The sequence below is a fragment of the Hylobates moloch genome, unplaced genomic scaffold (genome assembly GCF_009828535.3).
Source record: "Hylobates moloch isolate HMO894 unplaced genomic scaffold, HMol_V3 SCAFFOLD_10, whole genome shotgun sequence".
NCBI classification, from domain to species: Eukaryota; Metazoa; Chordata; class Mammalia; order Primates; family Hylobatidae; genus Hylobates; species Hylobates moloch.
Window position 1 is genome coordinate 1594237 of NW_026652285.1, and position 24778 is coordinate 1619014.

Genomic DNA, 24778 nt, shown 5'->3' on the forward strand with positions numbered 1-24778 from the left:
ACCCACAGATCTGGTTGTTCTGTAACCCTCAGGAGAGTACCCAGTTCTCCCAGAATGAAGCACTGATTTATCAGAACTAATTTTGTAGCATTTATTCAAAGAGAACTAAAGCTGTATTCAAGGCGCACAGTTTTCATTCTGTTGATTCAGGTGTTGTGTATTAATCTACCTAATGTTGATGGCAGGGAGCATTGTTTTTTACTGCCAAACAGTTCTCAGAGCTGCCATGCTCATTTTTGATGAGGAAGGCAAAGATGGTTGGGTAGTTTACAACATGCCAATGAAGTGGGCGATTCAGAGTATTTTGTATGAGCAAGCAAATCTTTTTTAGCTGCTGCAAATGGATTGTCATGCTCCAGGTTAGCAATTTATTTCCTCCTTACCAATATAATTTTAGGGCAGATAAAAATGTGTTTATAGTTTGGAAGTTGTTGGGATTAAAAAAAAAGAGAATGTGTTCAACCTGTGATACTTTGACAGCAAAAGCAAAGTGCTAATGGCAGTTGTGCAAGAGTCACTAATTCCAGACATGTCAATAATTCTGACATGTCAGTGATTTCCAATTCGTGGCTTCAGATCAAAATGTCGTGCAATAGAATTATATTAATTTTTTATTATATTTTTTCACTTGAGTCCACAATAAGAAAACATATTTTTCACCATACTCACATATATAACTGAAACAAAAGCCTGTCAAAGCATTAGTTACCTTTTCTATGTACATTGCATTCTTATTTAATATTCACTTGCATTTCATTAAAACTTTGGTTTCACGATTCACTAATGGGTGATGTAAAAGTTTGAAGAAACATTATAAAAATCACAATTATTGTCATGTGGCTCACCAAAAGCAAATAAAAAATAACTGATTGTTTTGCAGTATAATTCCCTACTTTTTTGAGTTCAAAAGCAGTTTAGTCTCCCATCTGAAGTATGTCAATCAGTCTGTAGTTATAGATGCTGACTGTCTATGAGGGTGGGAAATTCCACTACGGTTACCCCCTCAACCATCTCAGTTTCACAAACAACAGGGCTGGGTCATTCTGTTAGGCATGTATGTCTTTTACTCATGTTTTCTTTTTTTGGCTGATAATGGTGGCTTGTCTTTCTTAATTTATTGTTTAAAATATTACTACTGAAATCTAATATATACAGAACAAAGTACAAAAATGTAAAGTGTACAATTTGATGAATTTTTATTTTGTGTCTCACATGGAATCTCCACTCAAAAGGCTCCCTCAGGCCACCTTCCCAGTCAGCCGCCACTCCCACCTTTACATTGGAACCAATATTTTGACTTATAACAACATAGATTATTTTTGCCTTTTATTGAATTTCATAAATAGAATTATAGAATATGTACTCTTTTGTAACTTGCTGCTTTTGCTCATTATTTTATCTGACTCATAAGATCTCTTGAGATGCTATCTTTTAAGTAGGAATTGCTGAGTCAGTATAAAGTCAGTCCTACTTTTGTTTGTTTGACAACTTTTGGGTTTGGAAGAATATGACATTTAGAACCAAAAATATAATTATCTTACTGTGAGTCTAATCATCATTGCTACATTAGAAAATTCACACAGTGCTACACCTGCTGCTGGCACAAGGTTATATGCAGAAAGGGCAAGGCTGGAGCCCACATTTAGCAGTACTCTAAACCTAGCAATAGCAGAATATAGTCCATCATAATATGATTTTACCAGACTAATCAAGTACTGTATCATTAATGGCTTATCTTAAAATTATAGAGAGAACACTAAATTCCCTAAAATAGATTTTTCACAGTTTGTGCTTTGTTAAGTCAATTTAGTGGGCTGCAACTACCATTTTAAACAAGTGAAATAGAACAAAATGGAAAATATCAAAGGGAACTGTATATGATAAAACTGAGTAATGTTTCACTTACACTGGATCATAGTATGTATCATATTTCTCACCATGTATTGCAGTAAATACTTTATAGCCACTTCCCTAATGAAAACACAAAACATATATTGAACAATTGCAGTGTGCATGTTTTGTTATGTGCATGTTATTAAGATAGGTAAAACTTGGCCTACATATTTTAAGGAAAAGTCATGTGCCCAAATAATTACAGTAAGAAAAGCTACATAGCGTGGCAAGGCCTAAGAGTAATAAAGCTTAGAACATTCAGAAAAGATTCATAACAGTTGGCATTTGAGTAAATTTTGAGGGATAAATAGGATTTTATATGCTCAAGAGGTGAGTAGGGAGTGATAAAAGTATTAGCATAAACAAAAAAAATTAGAATGTAATGCACACAGAGAGTAGTCTACTTAAAAAAAAAAAAGATAATTGGGTTCATTCAGGTGACAGAAGTTATGCCTCACAGGGTAAATGTTAAGTTTAGAAGTCTGTACTTTACTCAGTAGTCAGTGAGGAGCCATTAAGGAAAACAGTTACATGACAAAAGTGATATTTTAGAAAGAGGAATCTTATGTGTTGGTTATCTAGGAAGGGAATGAAAGTGGTGGTAGGTAGTCTAGATAGAGGACTATAGAAATAATCCAAATAAAGATAATAAAGAACTAAAGTATAGTGAAGGTGGGGAAAATAGGAAGGAAAGAAGTGATAGATCTAGATTACTTACCAAAAACAACTACAACAAGTATATCATCAGTAGGACTTGCTGACCTTTTGGACATGAGAACTAAGGAAGAAGAATGAATAAAAAAATAAACTCCAAAGTTTTGGCTAGGATAACTAAGAATATGATGGTACAGGTAGCATTTATAGAAACAGGGAAATAAGGAGAAAGCCTTTTTCAAAGTAGAGATGATGACAGGTTGTGTTTTAGATTTAAGAAGCTGGCAAGTACAAATAACTAAAGGCCACTGGAAATTAGGAACTAGACACTGGGAAGGAATTTGGGAATATTTTGGAGAGTGATAGTTGAGGCATAATAGTGAATGTGCTCACTCAGAACTTGTAGGGAAAAAGAAGAAAAGGGACAAACTTTGGGGAACCTCCCAAACCCCCTTTCTCCATTTAAGGAGTAGACATGAAAGTAACTCATTGGGAATAGCCTAAATGTGCAGAAGGGTGGGTGAGATATTAGGATATCACAATCTAAAGAAGATAAAATTTCAAGGAAAAAAAGCTTTCAACAATGTTATATATAACAAAGAAGAAAGTTGGTGGGGGCCATTTTCTTTGTCAAGTAGCAGTTTTATTGGTGAAATTGAAAGTAATCATTTTAGAAATATGGGAGTGAGAGGAAAGATGTATAAGCCAGATTATAAGAAGCGAAAGGAATGAGCAGGGAAATGGAAGGAGAAAAGAAGATACCCATAAATTTTTAGATGAATAGGATGGTAAAGTCACACACAATTTTATAAGGGAAGAAGGTAATTGAATAGATCTCTAATGGAAGGCCTTATCAATAAAATTAGACTGACACTGAAGTTAACTGTTTTGTAACTGTTTCTGTTTAAAATGAATCGAGATTAGGGAATACGGCCAGTAGAATAGTAGTTATCCAGAATTGATACAAGTCAAGTAACTTAAAATATGTTGGAGCAGCAACAGTGAAGGGAGAGGTGAAGTCAGACCTAATCAGCACAGTCCAATGACCTGTAGTATGTATTTCTTGACATCTCCAGAAGGAGACTCTAGAAAGCAGAGTAGAAATGATTTACAATGTTATTTACCAGCTGATGCAAAGTTCAGGGGATCCAAGGATCACAAATGATATTGCGAGAACCAGACAGGAAACAGATGTGGAAGGTTAAGGAATAAATTTCAGTAGTTAGTGATAGATTTTGAAAACATGCGTCTGTCTGGAATTGTTACTGTTAAATAACAACAATTCATTTGCCTCCTCCTTAGTTGAAGTATATTTGAACAGAACTATATAAAAAAGTCATTGAGCACAAAGGGGCTTTTCAAAGAATTCACAAGGAACATCCACAGCCAATTCCCTGGCTGCAAGTTTTTGCTGCACAGTCCAAAATAGCAGTGGGATTATAAAACATTTTTTTTAAGTCATGGTTTGTTCTATGACTATTTAGTCTAGGCTTTGCCTCTCAAAATAGTACCATAGATTCTTTTATGCATGCTTTACCTACATGATGTTAAGTTCAAAAGTTTATCATCACATCCCTAAAATCCCAATCCATAATTTCTCTTAATAAATTATTTTAGCTCTGGTATCTAAAATTTTATTTAAACTTTTTTTTTTTTTTTTTTTTTTTTTTGGAGACATGGTCTCACCCTGTCATCAGGCTGGAGTGCAGTGGTGCAATCTCCGCTCACTGCAGCCTTGACCTCCCACCCACCTCAGTTTCCTGAATAGCTGGAACTACAGGAGTGCCCCGCCATGTCTGGCTAATTTTGTTTATTTTTTGTAGAGATAAGGTCTCATTATGTTGCCCAGGTTGATCTTAATCTCCTGGACTCAAGCAATCCTCCAGCCTCGGCCTCCCAATGTCCTGGCATTACAGACCTGGGTCACTGCACCTGGCCTTATTTAAACTTTTGAATTCAGCTTATTTCACTTCTTAGAATAAGAAGATAGAATAGGCCATATGAATGTCGAGTAGCAACATTGAGTTTCCCAGATTGTGTTTTGTTTACTTTAGTTCCATGAGCTAGTACAAAAATAAATAAATGAAGGCAGCAGGGTGAGGAGGTTGGGGGTTTGTAGTATGGTGAAATTACTGAGGGAGCATGACAAGTTATTATACTTTTTTTTGGCAATTCAAATGTTCATTAGCGTATTAAGGCTGTTGAAAGCCATACAGGAAATAAGGTTAATTTTTTCTAAATCATATACCACTACTGCCATCACTACCACTCAATTTTGCTTTTACACAAAGCCTGTTAATATCCTTTGGAACACACTCTGGGAAATATTATTACATTTTAAAATGTGTTCAAAATTAACAATATAGAAATGAATTCTTATGAGTGTGTGTGTTGAGTACTTCTGAGAGAGCAGAGTAACAGAGACATGAAGAATGTAGATCATATAAATTATGGGCAATGTCCATAGATACCCAAAAGCTAATGTGACAGACCAAAAAGAACCAGTGATCTTCAGGGAAATTAGTTCTCCCCAAATATGAAGAATAATTCCTACTTCTGTTATTTTAGAGTTTGGAAGGCAAATATGAGTTTATTGTATCCATTCCACCATGTTTTTTGTTGAATCTTTAGTAAAAATCAGAGTCTTTAGCAATGCATCTGCACATATAAGTTTCCAATAAGTGGTTGATATTATTAATTATTTTTATTTTTTTTTCTACTCCACATTCGCCTCACCTATCTAAAGGGCCCTGCTTTAAGCCCATGCCTACGTAACCACTGCTTTCTCCACTTAATCCTTTAAATTATATTTTCTTTAGTTGTTATAGCTTCCACATAGGAGATGGCTGTAGTTAAACTTGGATTTTAATCTCTGATTAGACTGTCATTGTTTTTACATTGTAATTGACGGTCAGAGACATCATGCTAGATGTAAGAGATATGGTCATCTCTGCATTTTTTTTTGTTGTTATTCACTTGTGCATAAATTATTCATATTATCTTCAATCTACAATTTCTGTGCAGGAATCTTTTTAAGCCACTTGTCTGTTGCATTACATTTCATTTAGTTAAAACCAGATACATAATTGATAAATATACTTTACTAGGCTCATGTATACCATCTGATTTATAATGTACAGCATTTTGTTAGCCTTAGATACCATGCTATTAGAATGAATGTCTTTAGGGAATAGTTTAGGTTGGTAATTCCTGAAGTCTTTTTGACATTATAAACACAGTCTTCGAATCTGGAATTTTAAGGAAAATTATATTGTTAAAATAATGATAAAGGTGACAACAAAATCAAAATTCTATCGTAAGTGACAACAATGTAAGGTTAAGCCTAAATGAATGAAATTGCTTTAATACTTTAATATTCCCTTTTATCTAATCAAATGACTCCAACGTAAGAAACTGAATTTTGTTATTAGAATACAAAAGCCTAAGATTAGTCAAAAAGGATTTTTATGTTACCTCTCATAATTAGCATCTAATGCACAACTTTTCTCTCACATTTTAATGTCGACAGCTTCTTCCTTGTGATTCTTCAGAAGCAGATGAAATGGAAAGGCTCAAGCGTGAAAGAGATGATGCCTTGAAAGAAGTACATACACTTAAGGTAACCTCTAATTTAGTTTCCTTATGTTTTCTTCAGAAAAAAAAAAGAAAAAGAAAAAAATCCTATATTGGATTCTGAAGTATTGGGGCTTAATTTTATTTTTAATTGAAAAATATTAATATCAAATAGTAAAAATCAGATTCTTTATTCAGTTGGCCTTTAGAGAATTAATTTTTGGTCTACATATTTATATTTCACAATATCTGTGCAACATTTAGTGTGAACAATGGTTTTTGCTCATGTCTTCTGTTCAGGTTCCTTCTTATCCTTTTTATTCTCTCTCATTGGTGGCCAGGGCAGAATTAGATGAAGAGCCAATAAAGCAAGTCGTGGCAATTTTGGATCCTGTGAGTTCTTTGGGAAATACATTTTTTTTCATGTGCAGGGCTATTCTTAAGGGACATCATGTTTTGCTAACGTAATTTGGAATTCAGACAATATTATTTAAGAGAGGAAAAAAAACACACATATCCCAAATATACTATAATATTTTTCTTCTCTTTTTTTGTTTGTTTGGTTTTTTGATTCTTGCTTTTGTTTTGTGTTTTTGAGACAGGGTCTCACTCTGTTGCCCAGGCTGGAGTGCAATACTGCAATCACGTCTCGCTGTAGCCTCAACCTCCTGGGTTCAAGCGATTCTCCCACCTCAACCTCCCAAGTAGCTGGGACAACATGTCCATGCCACCATGCTCAGCTAATTTTTTTTTTAATTTTTATTTTGTAGAGATGGTGTCTCACTATTTTGTTCAGACTGGTTTCAAACACCTGGGCTCAAATGACCCACCTGCCTCAGCCTCTAAAAGTGCTGGGATTACAGGTATGAGCCACCATGTCTGGCCTTGATTCTCTTCATATGGTTTCATTCTGTTTTTAGAAGAATATTACATTTAAATTATATCCTAATTTTTACAGAAAGCTATATTTTCCAAGTCTTCAGGAAAAGCAACATAACTACTTGATTTACCACTAATTCACCATAGGAACATATTTTTAAAATTATTTTATTAAATAAGGTATAGTATATTGATAATTAATTTTTATTAAATAGAAAATCTTCACACCAAAAAGAAAGAAAATTTGTTTTGCTACCTTAGTTTTTATAATTTCAACCTCTAGAGGAAGCCATTGTTGCAAATATATTATTTATCTTTTCATAGATTTTTCTCTACACAGAAAATTATATTTTTTAAAAATAGGCAGGGCATGATGGCTGACACCTGTAATCACAGTACTTTGGGAGGCTGAGACAAGAGGATTACTTGAGCTCAGGAGTTTAACATCAGCCTGGGCAACATAGCAGGACCCCATCTCTACTATTTAAAACATAAAAACAAAAATAAATAAATATATGTATATGTGGGGATAGGGAGTACATGAGAAATTTCTGTACTTTCCTCTCAATTTTGCTATGAATCCAAAACTGCTTCAAAAAATAATAAAGCCTTAAAAAACTTTTTTCCAGTATGTGTGTATTTTCACTTCTATGTAAGTCACTTCATCCACACTTTTTTTTTTTTACAACTTGCCTTCTTTTTTTTCTCTCTCTCTCTCTTTATAAGAATTATGTCTCAGGCAGCTTTTCAGGTTAATATACACAGATCTACCAAATTCTTCTCAATAACTGTCCTATACATTAAATAGTTATTTAGCCAGTTCCCTATTGATGGATATTAGACTATTTCCAGTTTTTAAAAATAATTTCATCTTCAACAGCTTTGTAGATGTATCTTTGGGCATTTGTACAGTATATATACAGAATGAATGTCTGAAAATATAATTGCTTTATTAAAAGATCTAGACACTTAAAATTTTGCATATGTTACCATATTCCCTTTGAAAAGGTTTTGCCAATTCACATTCCTTCCTAAAGTATATGAGCATTTCACTACTATAAGAGTATTTTATATATTTCTTTTCTTACCTTTGAAACCGCTATCTTTCCACATTTTTTAGTACAACAATTGTTTTGATGGAAAATACAAATTTAGTTTTAAAAATACATTGACAATGGTTTCCTTATATTCTCTTAGAAAACTTCCCCAATGTTGGTTACCTTAATAAGATAACTTTTTATGTATTCTCTTATCTCTACCTAAACCATTAGACTTGTGGTTTCTCAGAATTTTCAGAGGCTCTCAGATCTTTTTCATTTCCTTATAGTTTATCATTGTTAACTTTAGTGATAAATTTGTTTTTATTTTAATATCAATAGTAATTATTAGAATGTTAATTTGAAAGTGTATATGTCGTATTAATTTAACATTTCAATAAGACTTCCCTGAGGAGTCATTCAGTAAATCAGGATTTACCTTTAAAGTTCATGAAATGTAACTGAATATACCCTGATATGACAAAACCTAAACTCCCAGATAAGCCGGCAACCAGCTAGCTCAGTTGGTTAGAATATGGTGCAAAAATTCCAGATAAAACAAATTTTACATGTTATAATTACCTTTACCTCAAAACCTACCTATTAGCTGACCAGTTAAAGAAGCCATATAAAGTAGTATACAAAGCAATAAATATTTTGTTAAAGGTAATGTTTTTGTTTTCAGTTTTCCTACTTGTATTATACACTCATAAAAAGCAGAGGTTGTTAAATGAAGTTCATAAAGCATTTAGGTGGTGTCTCATCACTTTTCATTATCCTGTGACATCTCTATTCTTCATGTCTAATATGAGGCACAAATAAAAATGAAACCAAGATAATTTTATGTCAATAGCTAATTTTTATCTTGCAAGAATAATTTTTAAAAGTGCTTCCTTAAGGAAGGCTTTCTGCAGAATTCACATTGCTACTGCTTTGCAAAGGTGAATGGAAAATAGATATGTTTTCCATTTACAGATACAAAAAAACTAGGGCACACAGAGTGAAGGTGACTTGCCAGAACATAAAATCACAGGAGCCAGCAGTCTCTTGGCTCCTGTGGCATAGTCATTAGATTGCTATATTATATTCATTTTCATATACCTTCATTTCACCTCTTAGACAAGAATAAGCTGAAATATACCAGAAAGGATATTGCCTCTTATAAACATTGTAATATTGCCATGAATCTTTACCATTCAATTTAATGTTCGAGCAATTCCTCTGTTCAGGTTCGTATTTAATGGCTCTTAAATTACTCTTAGTATTTCTGATTTGACCAATAAAATGTGGATTTATTTAAGATATAATTAATAAAAATGGACATTGTAGGATATATGCTTGACTTAATTTCAAATCCAAAGATATTTTATGTGTATGTATATTAATCTTAATAACTATTATTTTATGTTTTGTTTACATTAGTCATATCTGCCTTTTCATGGATAATCTTCCAAGAATAAGCTAAAATTAAATTAGGAAATTAAGAGGTGAGCCAGTCTCATCATATGCCCTCTTTTGTATGGTCGAAGACCATTAATTCTAATTTGTAATAATAATGCTCTTCAATTTGGTATCTCTTGGGCAATGATAGCTTAACCAAAATTGAGTTAATATTTACACATTTGTATTCTTAACTGGCTCCTGTTTGAGCTTATATTTTGAGATTTTGCAAAATTAAGGTAATAAAAAGTATATTTACATCACAATTTACTGTAAATAACTAATTACTTTTAAGTGCCTCATGTAAAGCCGGAAAAATGACTAGGAGCAACATTTTCAGATTGTAGCAATTTGATATTTGGGAATATAAGCCTTGAAACAAGGGACTAAGAAGTCATACTTGTTGATACTTTCATAACAAGTTGTTAATTTGTTGATTTTTAAATATAGGAAAAATTATTGGAATCAGATAAGCAAAGGAAACAATTGACAGAAGAGCTCCAGAATGTGAAACAAGTAAGTATATGTATTGTGTATATATGTGCTTGTGTGTGTGTGTGTGTGTGTGTGTGTGTGTGTGAACATATGAGGCATAATTATAAAGCAGTGGTTCTTTATAATATCCCAGAGCTTCCTGATACATATTACATAATACAAAATAGCATAGAGCTTAAAAGCAATCACTTTTGGAGGCTGTACCTATGCTAAACTCTTGCTACTATTGCTCAAAACAATGTTAAAACCTCTTTGAAATTGCTTTCAAAAAAAGATATCCATAGACCAAAATAACCAATCTCATTACTTTTCCATTGTTTTTTCTTTTCTTTCATTTCCCATTTTTTCTTTTTCTTTTTTATTTTGTTACTCATACTTCATTTTACTAAAGAACAAAAAAGCCATCAAGGCATAGCATTTTTTACATTTATTTGTTAATAATGAAAAGTATATATTTATTTTCACTTAGCATTATTCTTCAAAGAATTTGAGGTTACTTACTATAAAACAAATATATGACAATATCATAAAATGAAAACCCGAATGACAAAATATAAATAAGAGAACATTGTTAGAGATCAACAGTGATCACCTGATTTTGAATCTCCCTCACACAGTCCCCCTAGAAAACATAAAATCAACAAAGAAAGCAAATAGAACCATACAGGACCCATATTTTGAATATGACTATGTGACAAAAAAACACCACAGCCTTTAAAGTACATATAAATACAGTAAGAAAAATAATAATTCCAACAAAACTCCTGAAGCTTGCCTTTACTGAAACCTGAAATACAGAGAAATAGAGGACAAGGCTTGAGAAATTCTGAAATAAAGAGTAGAGAGAAACCATGAATTAGATGAAGAACAAACAAAATCACCTCCAGAAAGAGAAAATGTAACAATAAATGCCAAAATACTGGACATACGTCAAGACTTGGTGGTTCTTAGCACTAGCTACAAAAAAAGAGACTTCAAGGTATGAATGCAATAAAAAATGGCAGCCTTGAAGAATCATTGTTTCTGAGGAAGAACCAGATAAATAGAGAATGGATAGAATTCCTTGGAGACTAGGCAATGATGGAAAAGAAGGAAATAAGAAGGGAAAATTAAGGAGCTTATAGAAGTGAAAGCGGAACACAACTTACTAATCCACCCACCCTACCCTATGACCATCAAAACAAGATCTGTAAAAGAAACTGCACAGAAGAGAGTGCTCTTGAACTAAGAACTTTTTCTGTGAAATAAAAAAGAATAGAACAAAAATTCTACCTCCATCATTATAAAACAACTGAAAAAATCAGATGATATCGATGAAAGCTTTCCTCCTGATGAAAACTTTCCAAAACAATTTAACCACAAAACTTAGGAAAAATGTAACATCACACTCCATACTCAATGGAATTTCCTCAAATAAGCATTTGGGCTAAGAAAAACACATCTCAAATGAGAAACTTAAAAAATAGTAATAATAGATACTGATCCCCCCCCAAAAAAAAATCAGGAAGAAGTGAAATGAGAGTTGATAAAACTTAGGAAAGAAGGAAGAGACAAAATCCTATCAGAAATGAAAACTAAATTACAAGTTGCTCCAGGAAGAATATAATCAAGTGAAAAGACAATGAAGAAAACAAGAAAAGCAACTAGGAAAGTGAAAATATAATCAAGAAGTAAAAGAGTTTCTTAAAGAAATCAATCAAAATAACTGAACAGCCTAATACTTAGAACTCTAATCCAAGAAAACTTTCTACAATTAAAACAAGACCTGAATCTAATATAGGTACTGGAGAAATCTGACCTGGAAAGATTACTCTACAATATATTCTAGTAAAATTATTAGACTTTAGAGGAAAATAAATGCACAGTGCCTCCAAGTCAAAAGATTAAGCAACTTAATGAAGGCAATAGAATTAGACCAGCATTAGGTTTCTCAAAACAACATACAAAGTAAGGCAATAGTGGAACAACATTTTCAAGACATTAAAGGAAAGAAAGAAAGTATACAAAAATGTTTTATATAGCCAACCTGACTTTAAAATATCAAGGCCATAGAAAACAGTTTGTGATATACCAGTATTAAGGGAATATTTCACACATGGTATTCCTGAAGACCTTCAGATAGGATGAGTTTTATCCAACTAAAAAATGCCTAAAATAAGTTCAGAAAATGTTCCCAAATGGCGAGAACTTCATATATTTTATTATACAGGTGAGACTAAAATGAGTCAGTGCATGGATGAAAAAAATAACATGTGAACGTTACATGTGTTAACAAAAGTCAGAAGATGCAAATTTTTTAATGGGAGGATAAGAAAGAAAAAAGAGGAAAACAGAATACATCATTTTGTTATATAAGCAAAGGGTAGCAGTCAATAAATATCATTTAAAACTGATATCAGATAAAAATTAGGTAAAAATAGAGGAGATAGCAAGCGCTTGAAAAGTAATAATGGAAAGGTAACCTATAGAATGAAAATACAAACCTTCATAAATACCAAAAAGAATTTTTTAAGAAAAAGACACACAAAGAAATGCAATAAATATACATAATAAGTTTGACATAAGACAATTTGATAGAACTGCGACCAAACATAATGGTTATCTTAATTAACATAAATAAGATCAACTCACCTATTTTTAAAAAAGTTTTTCAAAAAATATAGTTTGCCAAAACTGACCGGAGTTAAGATAGAAAGCCTAAAAGGCCATTTTCTGTAGAAGGGATAAAGTAAGTTATCAAAAAACTATACTAGATAAAAGGACCAGGCAAGATGGTTTCACAGAGAAATTTAACCAAACCTTTGACAGTCTCAAAACTATATAAATTGCTTCAGAGTATAAAAAATGAAAGAAATTTTCCAAATTCTTTTCATGAAGCAAGTATAGCGTTGATGTATAAACTTAATAAAAATGGCACAAAAAAGAAGATACAGTTAGACTAGAAAAACAATGAGAGGCATATGACTTGGAAAAGAAAAAATAAAACTGTCTTTTTTTGCAGATGATATAGTCGTAATATGGAATACCCTAGGGAGTGATAAAAGTAAGTCAGTAAGTTGATAAGCTAGCAAGATATAAAATTAATATGCAAAACTAAATTGCATCCATATACAAAAATAATAACCAGTTAGAAGTTTTAATAGTTGAAGAGAAACCAAAATTATATAGAAAAATAGGCAAAAGACCTGAACAGATAATTCATCAAAAAAGCTATAAAAATGTCCATTAAACAAATGAAAAGATACTCAATCTCTTTCTCTCATAATAAAAGAAATGCCAAGTAAATCTGTACTATCATAGAACTTCTAGCTTCTAAAATCATTAAGTCAAACCATCTAAGGAATGATGGAATAAGACTCTGACGGAGGGCATCCCCCAGTAAAAAATAACTCCAGAATCTAAACATTTAATAATAAGCAACTACCAAAGGAATTGGAGAATGAACATCATCAGATGAATTGCTCCTCCTGGAAGAGAAGCAGAATATTAACATGTACCTAGAAGTAAGAAGTAAAAATTACATGAAATAGTATTCTTTTTGTTTGTTTGTTTTTGTTTTAGATGGAGTCTTGCTCCATCCAGGCTGTAGTGCAGGGGCACGATCTCAGCTCACTGCAACCTCCACCTCCCACGTTCAAGCGATTCTCCTGCCTCAGCCTCCCGAGTAGCTGGGATTACAGGTGTGCACCACCACGCCCAGCTAATTTTTGTATTTTTAGTAGAGATGCGGTTTTGCCATGTTGGCTGGGCTGGTTTTGAACTTCTGACCTCAGGTGATCTGCCTGCCTCGGCCTCCCAAAGTGCTGGATTACAGGTGTGAGCCACTGAACCGGGCCTGAAATGGTATTCTTAGAGAGGTGTCACTCCTTTCTGTATCTTTTATGAACAAGGAAAATTAAAAATACCCCTGCTTATTTTTGTAAAAGAAATCAAAGGAGGGATAAACTACACAGCAATGAAATTGATTACCTACAACATGGGTAGACATGCATGTTAAGATACAGGAAAGAGTGACACTTCTCTAAGAATACCTTTTCATATATTATTTACTTTTGTGTACATGTTAATATTCTACTCATTCGAAAAATATATTAAAAATTAAGATGGAAAGGGGAAAATAAACCTGAAACTGCAAGTGTACTGAAGAAAATGAATCTAATTGTATTTCAAATGAATACCATAATTATGGTAAGGAAAAAAAAACAAAGATAGAACCAATTCAAGCAACTAGTGAATGCACTATTTGTGTTCAGTGTTTTGTCAGGATGGAATTGAGTTGGGAAGGAATTTCATACAAGTCCTAAACCTTTTTTTTTTTGGTATGTTTTTTGTTTTGTTTTATTGTTTTAGTGGTGGGGCAAAGCAGTTCTGAAACAATTTTAGATGCTTTATAGGTCTGAGCAAATGTGTTCCTTGTTATTGAGAAGCAGAATCTCAATGAAAAAGAAAAGACAAAATAGAATGAATGAAGTCAAGAAAGGACCCTGAGTTGGGTGTGATGGTATTCATCTGTAGTTCCAGCCACTTGGGAGGCTGAAGTGGGAGGATGGCTTGAGGCCACAGTGTGCAATTATGGTGCCTGTGACTAGCCACTGTATTCCAGCCTGGGCAACGTAGTGACACCTTGTCTCTTAAAAGGAAAAAGAAAGAAGGAAAGAACCCTGTGAGATGGGCTTGAATTGGATGTATCATTGTGAATACATCATTTCTTATATATGTATGTGCATATGAACATGTATGTACACGTGTATTATATATATGCATGTGTATATATACAGATGTTCCTCAACACAATGGGGCTATGTCCTGATATGCCCAATCCAAGTTGAAAATATCAAGTAGAAAATGTGTTTAATACGCCAGTAAGCCTATTATAAAGTCAAAAAAACATTAAGTCAAACCATCATAAGTCAGGGACCATCTGTATATGTATATTTTCCCTACCTCTGTCAACTTAAAGGGCTAAGAAACAGACACCCTAATAACAGTGAGCACATTACTATATCTAAGTGTCCAGATACCACTCCCCACTAGAAGAAAGCCAGGCTACTCAGAGAAATGACTAATTTCAGAAACGAGGAAGGGTAAGTAAAATATAAGCCTGGAATATCTTAATATGCCAGAAAATAAGGACGTGCTCAAAATGACAGGGGCATATCACAGGGAACTAGCTTGAAGGGGCTTCCACTGGCCAAATATGGAAGAATTTGAGTACCAAAATAATTTAGTACAGTAATGTATTGCAGACTATAGAAGAAATCGTAATTCACGGTATCATTCGTAAATTGATTAATTAATAGGGAGAAAGGAGTACTTTTGCCCATAGTAGGATGTTGAATGCTGACTGGTAATTGCAGAGAAGCTGCTAGATTTGGAAATCAGTATTTTACATCTATTTTAATAAAGACTTGATCAGGCACAAATCATTCAATGCTAAATTTAGGGGAAAATTTTGATGAAGAGCAGAATATTTACGTGGTTTTAAAGTATCTCTCTACAAACTGCTTATTAATTGTAAGGGGGTAAAATAGCAATTATACAGTGGAGAAATCAGAAAACACCTTGACTGGTGCTAAATGTTGATATCACCAATGAAGAACATATGGGCATTGTGTGACTCCAAATGTGATACCCAAAAAATGACTACATCACCTGTGTAGTTTTCTGGGCGAGAATGTATAACCTGAATCTAACCATGAAGAGATGTCAGGCAAGCTCAAAATGAGAGAAAGTTTTGTTTTAAAAAAAAAAAATAGACGTGTATGACGTGTGTGTGTGTGTGTGTGTGTGTGTGTGTGTGTATGGGTTGTATTCTTTAGAAATGTCAATGCTATTTTCTTAAAAAAAAAAAGATAATAAAAGTTTACAGGTTAAAAGATGCTAAAGAGACATGAAAACTAAATACAGCATCTGACTCCAGACTGGATCCTGTACCAGAATGGGAAAAATGCTATAAAGGACATTATTGGGTCAGTTGACAAAATTGGAATACAGATGGTAGATTAAAGCATTGAATTGATGTTAAAATTCCTAAATTTGTTAACTGTACTGTGGTTATATAAAAGAATATCCTTATTCTTAGAAAATATGTGGTTATATAAGAAAATATCCTTATTCATAGGAAATATTGGAGTTTTTAAGGATAAAGGACCGTGATGTATATAACTTAACCATCAGATGGTTAAAAAAGTGCATGTATATTTATATATACATGTGTGTTATTTATACACATATATATAATTGCATTATGTATAAATATTACATATATGAATACATATGTGAACGAGACTGAGAACATGCAAAATCTCAGCAACAACCACTTACTATCAGTGGCATACAAGAATATATTGTTTCTCACTCATGAACATGTTGGCAAAAGGATGAACCTGGGGAATTAGGTAAATCTGGGTAAAGGATATGAGGATATTCTTTATACTATTCTTGCAGCTCAACTGAATATTTGAAATTATTTCCAAAGTCAAGTTTTTTTAAAGTCCTCTATTTTGGGGCCAGTTTTCAGACCCTCATTTTATTAAATATTTTTGTACTTTAATTGATATGACTTTTTAGTGCTTTTCATTCTGTATCTTTAATACCTCCATGAGTTTGTATGGCCAGATCTTTTTACATTTTAGTGTTTGCATCCTGAAAATGGACATTTACAAACCTTTCTTGTTAGTTTTTATATGTAGGATAAATTAGGAGATTTTTCTCCTAACTTTACATTTTTCTTTTCTCCTAAAGGTTTGGAATATATAAATGTTAGAATTTCAACCATGATTGATAAAATAATAATTGTATTAAAGGCTGATGTAAGATGTGAATCTAAAGAAAAATAGCAGTTTTTTCTTTTTCTAGCAGTACCTACTTTTTCCACATGAGGCCCTCCTGTATTTATTTCTGTGAAAGGATTAGTTTCTGCTATTAAGAAAGGTCATGTCTGCATGAATAAGTAATCTAAGGCTAATTTGTATTAGAATTTAATAAGACAAAAAAAGAATATATGAAAAAATATATAAACAAAAGAGAGAATCTTATATGGTTCACAGTGAATTGGCCAAGCATGGTGGCTCACGCCTATAATCCCAGCACTTTGGAAGGCCAAGGTAGGTGGATCACTTGAGGCCAGGAGTTCAAAATCAGCCTGGCCAACATGGTGAAACCCCATCTCTACTAAAAATACAAAAAATGGTAGCACGTGCCTGTCATCCCAGCTACTCGGAAGGCTGAGGCACAAGAATCACTTTAACCTGGGAGGTGGAGGCTGCAGTGAGCTGAGACTACACCACTGCACACCAGCCTGGGTAACAGAGTGATATTCCATCTCAAAAACAAAACAAAAACAAAAAAAACAGTGAATTGGCCTAAGGATAAGTGCAGTAGATAATGGGGTTTGGAGTTATACCTTTGGTTTATACCCTGACCCTGCCCCTTGCTAGCTTTTGACCTTTGTCAGACTACTTCACCTTTATGGGTCTCAGCTTCCTCATCTGTAAAATGGGTTTGATGATAGGATCCTTCACAATAATGTTAGTGGTATTAAGATAATATACATAGATGATAATGTGTATAGCACATACCACTCAACAAATATTAAAAATAATAGAAGAAAAAATATTAAGAGGTGGAAATGATTTGTATTAACTATTTAATAAGGAGGAGGAAAATGTAATTTTAACTGAGGGCATAAGAGGACTTTTCATAGATAAGGTGGCACGTGAGCTGATCCAGACACAGAAAGGCAGAGCATTTCAGGCTGAGAAAACAGCATGAAAATCATGGCATAAAAGGGAAAATTTGCTTGTGTTTGCGGTCAAAATAAACCTTCTTTTCTATGCTAACTTTAAGTTATTTGTTAATATATTTCTGTCTTCATGTCTGAAAAAGTGTTAATAATATCTACCTTATAATTTTTTCATAGGACTTGAGAATTTAAGAGCCTAAACCTGTCAGGAATCTAATTTTGAATACTAGTTTTGACATGTATTCTTTTATCAACATCACTATCAAAGGCCCAGGAACATAAGGGAAACACGGAAAGATGAAGCTGTTAGGAAATGACATTTGGGTGGGTGTGTTGGGGCCTACACATATAAGCAGTTGAATACCAGCCTAAGATCTTACAGGACTGCCATTTAAAATATTTGACAAGGAGAGAAAAATGAACAACTGTCTTCATGTATAATCTGACCCCACTCTTTCTTTCATACTCCATAACCAACTTGTTGGGCCTACTTTTTAGAAATCACAGAATTTTGCCACTTTTCACCACTTCCATCAGTGGTCTAAGCTGCCATCAAGTCCCACCCGTGTTACTATTATAGCTTCCTACCAGATCACCCTACTTTTACCCTGCCTCACTCCCATACTGTCTAATCTGAACAAAGCAGCCAGAAATACTGTTTTAAAACCGCACTTAGAACTCTCCAGAACTTTCCGTCTCAGTCAAAGTAAGGCAGAAGTGCTGCAAGTAGAAACCTCCAGGTAACTGTTAAAGCCTAAGAGGGCCCACATGACCTGCTGTCCTTTCCCCATCCTAACACTCCTTTTAAAGTACCTCAGCTCTTTCCACACTTCTCCCCTCCACCCCTCTACTCATTCTCCAGGTCATCTAGTCTCTTTGCACCATCTTTCCTCTAACCCTTACTGTGTGTGTGGAGTTTCTTTTAGTATAACTATTACTATCTGACATCTTAAATAATTTACTTATGTTTTGCTCTTTATCTATGTCCCCCAACTGGAAGGTAAGCTTCATGAAGACAGCTATCTTGGATTTGTTCTCTGATTTATCTTACAGCAATAGCTGTTATTAGGTACTCAAACATTTGGTGAATGGATAAAGGGATAAATGGAGGATATACTTTAAGGTTAAACTGACAGCAAGTTGGGAAGTAACCGAAGATCAGATAAAAGGCTGTTGTAATAGTCTAGAACAGCAATGTCCCTTAGAAATATAATGAAAACCATGATATATGGCTGTATTTTCTAATAGCCACATTTTTTAAAAAGGAAAAAGAAACAGGTAACATTAATTTTAATATATTTTATTTGGTTGGATTTATCTAAAATACTACTTTAGCATGCAGTAATATTTTTAAAATTCATTATGAGATATTTTTACTTTTTTTATACTGTATCTTTGAAATCTAGTGTTTTTAAAATTTAGAGCACATCTCAATTTTTACACTGAATTTTCATTGGAAATACTGGATCTGTGCTTAGATTTAATAAAATTTACAGTTGAAAAAGTAAATTCACATACTCAAATTGTTCCAAACTTATTTTAAAAGTTTCTAATGACTGAATTGAATACCAAAAATCTTTTTCTTTTAATATTTACATCCACACTAACAAAACTATTTTGTTTTTTAAGAGGAATTTGTTTTTAAGCAAGATCTTTTCAAAGCTACATCTGTTAAGTACCGTCACTAATTCTTGTCAGCTCAGTATTATTAGCATAAAATTCAAGCCCTGGAGATGGAGGCAGCAGTGAGCCATGATCATGCCGCTGCACTCCATCCAGCCTGGGCAACAGAGGAAGAACCTGTCTCAAAAACAAACAGTAAAACTGGCCAAGCCCAGTGGCTCATGCTGGTAATCTCAAAACTTTGGGAGATCTGCCAAGGCAGGCAGATCGCTTGAGCCCAGCAGTTCCATTCCAGCCTGGGCAACATGGAGAACCCCTGACTCTACAAAAAATATTAGCATCAAATTCAAGAAGTATTACAAATAACAAAAGCAACTCTAAATTTAGCAGTATGAAGAAAGCATACTTCAAAATTTTTTCAGTTTTCATAGCCAATTTATGTAACACTATCAATAATTAAGATCTACATATTAGCTTATAGTAGAAAAATAGGTAAAATCATTTTTTATTTATATTATGAAAAAGTTCAATTTCACTATAAATTCTTATACTTATCTAGCTTCATAAACTTTCCTTTTCCTTGTAGTTTGTAGTTTAACTCATTTACAAGCACTGTGATATTAGTGAGAAAATGTAAATCACACTGCCATTTTCTTTTGTCTGGTTACTGAATATTAGATGCACATTCCTTTTGTTTAAGAAAACTTTTAATTGGAGTTAAAAGTACAGAAAATCTTTGTAAATCTCTTTCATAACTCAACCAAGAAGTATTGGCAAATAACATCAGAAAATGTATTGTCTTCCTTTTTTCTTTTAACAATTTTATAAACTACTGATGACTCAGAATTTACGTGCATATACTAAACAGTGTTAGCAACTGTATCTATGATGCTTTTGATAAAATCAGCTTGAGAAAACTGAGCACAAATATTTTCAGTATGTATCATACAGTGGAATGAAACAATAAAGCAGCCTCTTCTCTGAGAATGTCAATAAATTCAAATATTGTTGTTGTTGTTTCTAATTTTACTTTGAGTTCTGGGATACAGGTGCAGAACGTGCAGGTTTATTACATAGGTGTACATATCCCATGGTGGTTTGCTGCACCTATCAACCCGACATCTAGGTTTTAAGCCTCGCATGCATTAGGTATTATCTTTATGCTCTCCCTCCCCTTGCTCCACCGCCCGACAGGCCCCAGTGTGTGACGTTCCCCTCCCTGTGTACATGTGTTCTCGTTGTTCCACTGTCACTTAAGAGTGAGAACATGCAGTATTTGGTTTTCTGTTCCTGTGTTAGTTTGCTGAGAATGATGGTTTCCAGCTTTATCCATGTATCTGCAAAGGACATGAAGTCTTGTCTTTTTTATGGTTGCATAGAATTCCATGATATATGCCACATTTTCTTAATCCAGTCTATCACTGATGGGCATTTGGGTTGGTTCCAAGTCTTTGCCATTGTGAACAGTGCCACAATAAACGTACTTGTGCATGTGTCTTTATAGTAGAATGATTTATAATCCTTTGAGTATATACTCAGTAAGAGGATTGCTGGGTCAAATGGTATTTCTGGTTCTAGATCCTTGAGGAATCGCCACACTGTCTTCCACAACGGTTGAACTAATTTACACTCCCACCAACAGTGTAAAACTGTTCCTATTTCTCCACATCCTCTCCAGCATCTGTGTTTCCTGACTTTTTAATGATCGCCATTCTAACTGGCATGAGATGGTATCTCATTGTGGTTTTGATTTGCGTTTCTCTGATGACCAGTGATGTGAGCTTTTTTTCATATGTTTCTTGGCCACATAAATGCCTTCTTTTGAGAAGTGTCACTTCATATCCTTCACCCACTTTTTGATGGGGTTAATAAATTTAAATTATTTATGCAACATAGCTGGAGCACCATTTATCATGATGAAAACTTGTTTTTTATTATCTACCTGAAACTCTTTTTTGACAGATGTAAAAGGGTTAAAAATATCTACACTGCAAGTTTGATTTTTTTAGGCTGCAAATCAACATTTTATCATAAGTTTGGACGCCCTTTGAGGCAGTACATGCCTGAAGTATGAATTTGGTAGTGTCTCTTGCATGATATGGCCCACTGAAAGCTATTTTAATCAATTGATTGTTGATATTCTTAGAAAGTTCTTATAGTCGATGGGCATTTGTTTTATTACTTAATTGAATATCCTCCATTTTTTATAAAATATGTTTCCCAGTATTTTTATCATAACTGAAATTACTATCTCAATCTAAAAATGGTTTTCTTTTTTGTGCAAACATTCTAGCCATTTTATAGTTACAAATGTTGGACATTTACTTCTGGTGACTAATTTTATTTATTTTTTACTGCTAATATGAAACTTCTTATCAAATTCACCATTAATTTGCAAAAATGGCTATTAATATTGCTCACTTTATATATAATTCAAAATTTTCTTATACAGAAAACACACTTTTTGCAAATTGCAGTTGCATTGTTCCGGTAATATTACTAGCTAATTTATCTCCATTTTATTCTGCATCAGTAGTATGTCTTCACTTTACATTTAATTTAAATTTAATTTTGTCCATACTTATGGACAAATTTTTACTAAATACATAAAATAATTATAGCCTAATAAAAATAAGTAATTTAATTACTAATATGATTTACCTAGGTATCATTGTAACTCATGCTGACTGCATAAAATACTCAGATAAGCCTACTGTGTGTACATATTGGTGTGTAAAAAAAGATTTATAATTAATTAATTTTTTGACACTGGCCACATCAGTTACGTGTTTATGTATACTACTCAACTGACTCATGTGCCTGACACAGACATTACAGTTCAATAGTAATATCTTAAATGATGCCGTGATTACAGTGAGTTATAGTTCTACCAAAACAATGAAGTCTTGTTTTGTGAAAAAATAGTTTACATTTCTTGAGTTTTTCAACTTAAATACAAACGAATTATAATTAAATTAAAAATTTGGTTCCTCAATCAACTAGCTATATTTCAGGTGCTCAGTAGCCACATATAACTAGTGGCTACTGTGATTGGACAATGCTGATCTAGAACTCTACATCCTTTCTACTCAGAGTGGTCAGCAACAGGAGAAATATTAGCAATCAGGAACTTAGAAATGCAGTCTTAGGTCTCATCCCAGATCTATAGAATCAGAATCTGCACTTAGCAAGTCTTCAGGTGATTTGTTTGCAGCTTAAAATTTGAGAAGCCCTTGTCCAGGAAATAGGCAATGGAGGGTTTAACTGGGTAATCACAATAGTAATGTACCAAAAAGGCCTACGCAGAAGACACCATGGGGATAAAGTCCACCAGATTTAACAGTGATAGAATGTGCAGTAATAAGGAGAAACAACAGTCAAAGCTTTGTAATTTAGTGACTGAGAGGCTGTAATGATGCAATCAACAAAATAAGATAAATGAGACTGAGGGTAAAGGTGTGTGGATTCAGAGTAGTACTTAGTGTATAGTTTCCAGTTTAAACAAAAATAATTAAAAATACATGTATACATTTGTTTATACAAACCCACATGCATACATACTGAAAACACCATTCATTTCATAAACATCATAAAAAAAAGTAGACTACCCAAAATCAACCCTGAAAGTGTCCAATTTTAAAATATGTTGACCATGGATACTATTTAGTTTTTCTTATGTATATAGAATGATATTTTGTTAAGAGGATTTTGATGATACAGACCTATTGTTAATGAAAGACTTCCCGTGCTTTAGTGAAAATACCTTTCCATTTTTCCAAAGATTGATTTCTTTTTTCACAATAAATGAGTCTTTAAAATTATAAATACAGTGTGTATAACTCTTAAAAATTTTAAAAAACTAGAAACTTAAATGTTGTGAAATTTGGCAGTTTCTATCCTTTGATATCCTTTTGAAGATCTTGACACCAAGTTAGTGCAGTACTAATGATCATCCCATGTAAATTCCTTAAACACATAGATAACCTAATTATTAAAACAAGCTGTGAGCGGCTCATTTTTCACTGGAAGGATCACCTTCATTGTTTTATTCAATCAGGGATAGCTACCAGAATACCTACTCACTGTTTTGAAAAGAATTGGCTGTACTATTCTCTAAAACTCAAGTATTTTTTATGAGTTTTTATGTCTTACAGAATAACCGAGCTTAAGTTTAAAATCATGAGCACAATTTCCCATGAAATTGTTGTTATTTTTTCTTCAAGTTCTAACAACTTTTCACAGGCATGGGCCACTCTTTTAGCGACTTCCTTTGATCAACAGCCTTCTAAAGCCTACTCTCACACTTAAGTTGTTTTTAAAGTTTCTTTCAGCATAGTATTATGACCTAAGGCAGCAATGAATTGGTGAACAGTCCAAAGCCAAAATATTTAGCTTGTCTGAACCAGTCTTTGCCCTAAAGAAACATGGGATATTAAGCATTTGGCAAATTCTCTGGGTTCAGATAAGCCCAGTTGTAGTTGGCCTCACCTGTGTAAAGGTTGAGTTCAGTTCTTGAGAAGAGCATGAAGTCCTGAGGCAGAAATGTAAGGTCAAATCAACACAGGATTCTCTGTGGACAATTGAGGTTGAACATGAATCAAGTAACAGCTTGTGCAGCTGACATGTGAGCTATCTTAGTTTTCAGATGAAGCAACAAAGGAAACCAAGAACAAATTAAATATATCTTTAAAAAGAACAACAATAATAAGTGATTCCTAAAGTACTTTTCACATTTTCACACTTTAAAAGATTGTGTTTCTTTGTGTATTTATTTAAAAAGCAGTAAAGCCTCTAATTTTTAGAATTGATACGGTTTCTCACTCATTTTTCTTTAGTGATCTAAATTTTTACTAGTTTTTCAATATAGCACTAGTAGGTGTTTTAAGATGCTATCTCATCTTCAGAGGGAAAAAGAAGAAAAATACATATATTTGTCAGTCTTTTCTGTTCTAAAAGCATGCTATAGTAAAATGTTCCTGTTTCCATTTCAGATAGTCACTGTGGCCTCAGAATGCCAACTTTTATTTTCTACCAAAAACCCTCTTTACTCAGATCCCTCATGCTATCCTTTTATAGCCACAGCCACATCCTACCTGCTCCCCTAACACCTAGCAAACACTAATCTGTTCTATGTCTCCATAATGTTGTCATTTCAAGAATATTGTATAAATGGAATCATACAGTATGTCATCTTTTGGGGTTGGTTCTTTTTACTCAGCAGTAATTCCCTTGGGATTCGTCTAGATTCTTATGTGTATCTGTAGGTTGTTCCTTCTTATTGATGAGTGCATTTAAAACTGGTTAAATCTAAATAAAGTTGGTGGATTGTATCCATGTCTGTTTCCTAGTTGTGATAGTCTATTACAGTCATGCAAGATGTAACTGCTGGGGGAGGTTGGATAAAGAGTACACTCTCCTATACATGCCTGTAATCCCAACA

General features: G+C 33.4%; 1 protein-coding gene across 5 annotated transcripts in view; it reads left to right on the forward strand.

The window, feature by feature from the left end:
- Nucleotides 1-24778, forward strand: part of STXBP4 (syntaxin binding protein 4) — a 208642-nt gene that overhangs the window by 68472 nt on the left and 115392 nt on the right. For all 5 annotated transcript variants that reach the window (XM_058444671.1, XM_032162787.2, XM_058444672.1 and 2 more), the window contains 2 exons: nt 6077-6166; nt 9927-9992. In XM_058444671.1, the coding sequence (XP_058300654.1) occupies nt 6077-6166; nt 9927-9992 (156 nt within the window). The remainder of the gene's footprint in view (nt 1-6076; nt 6167-9926; nt 9993-24778) is intronic.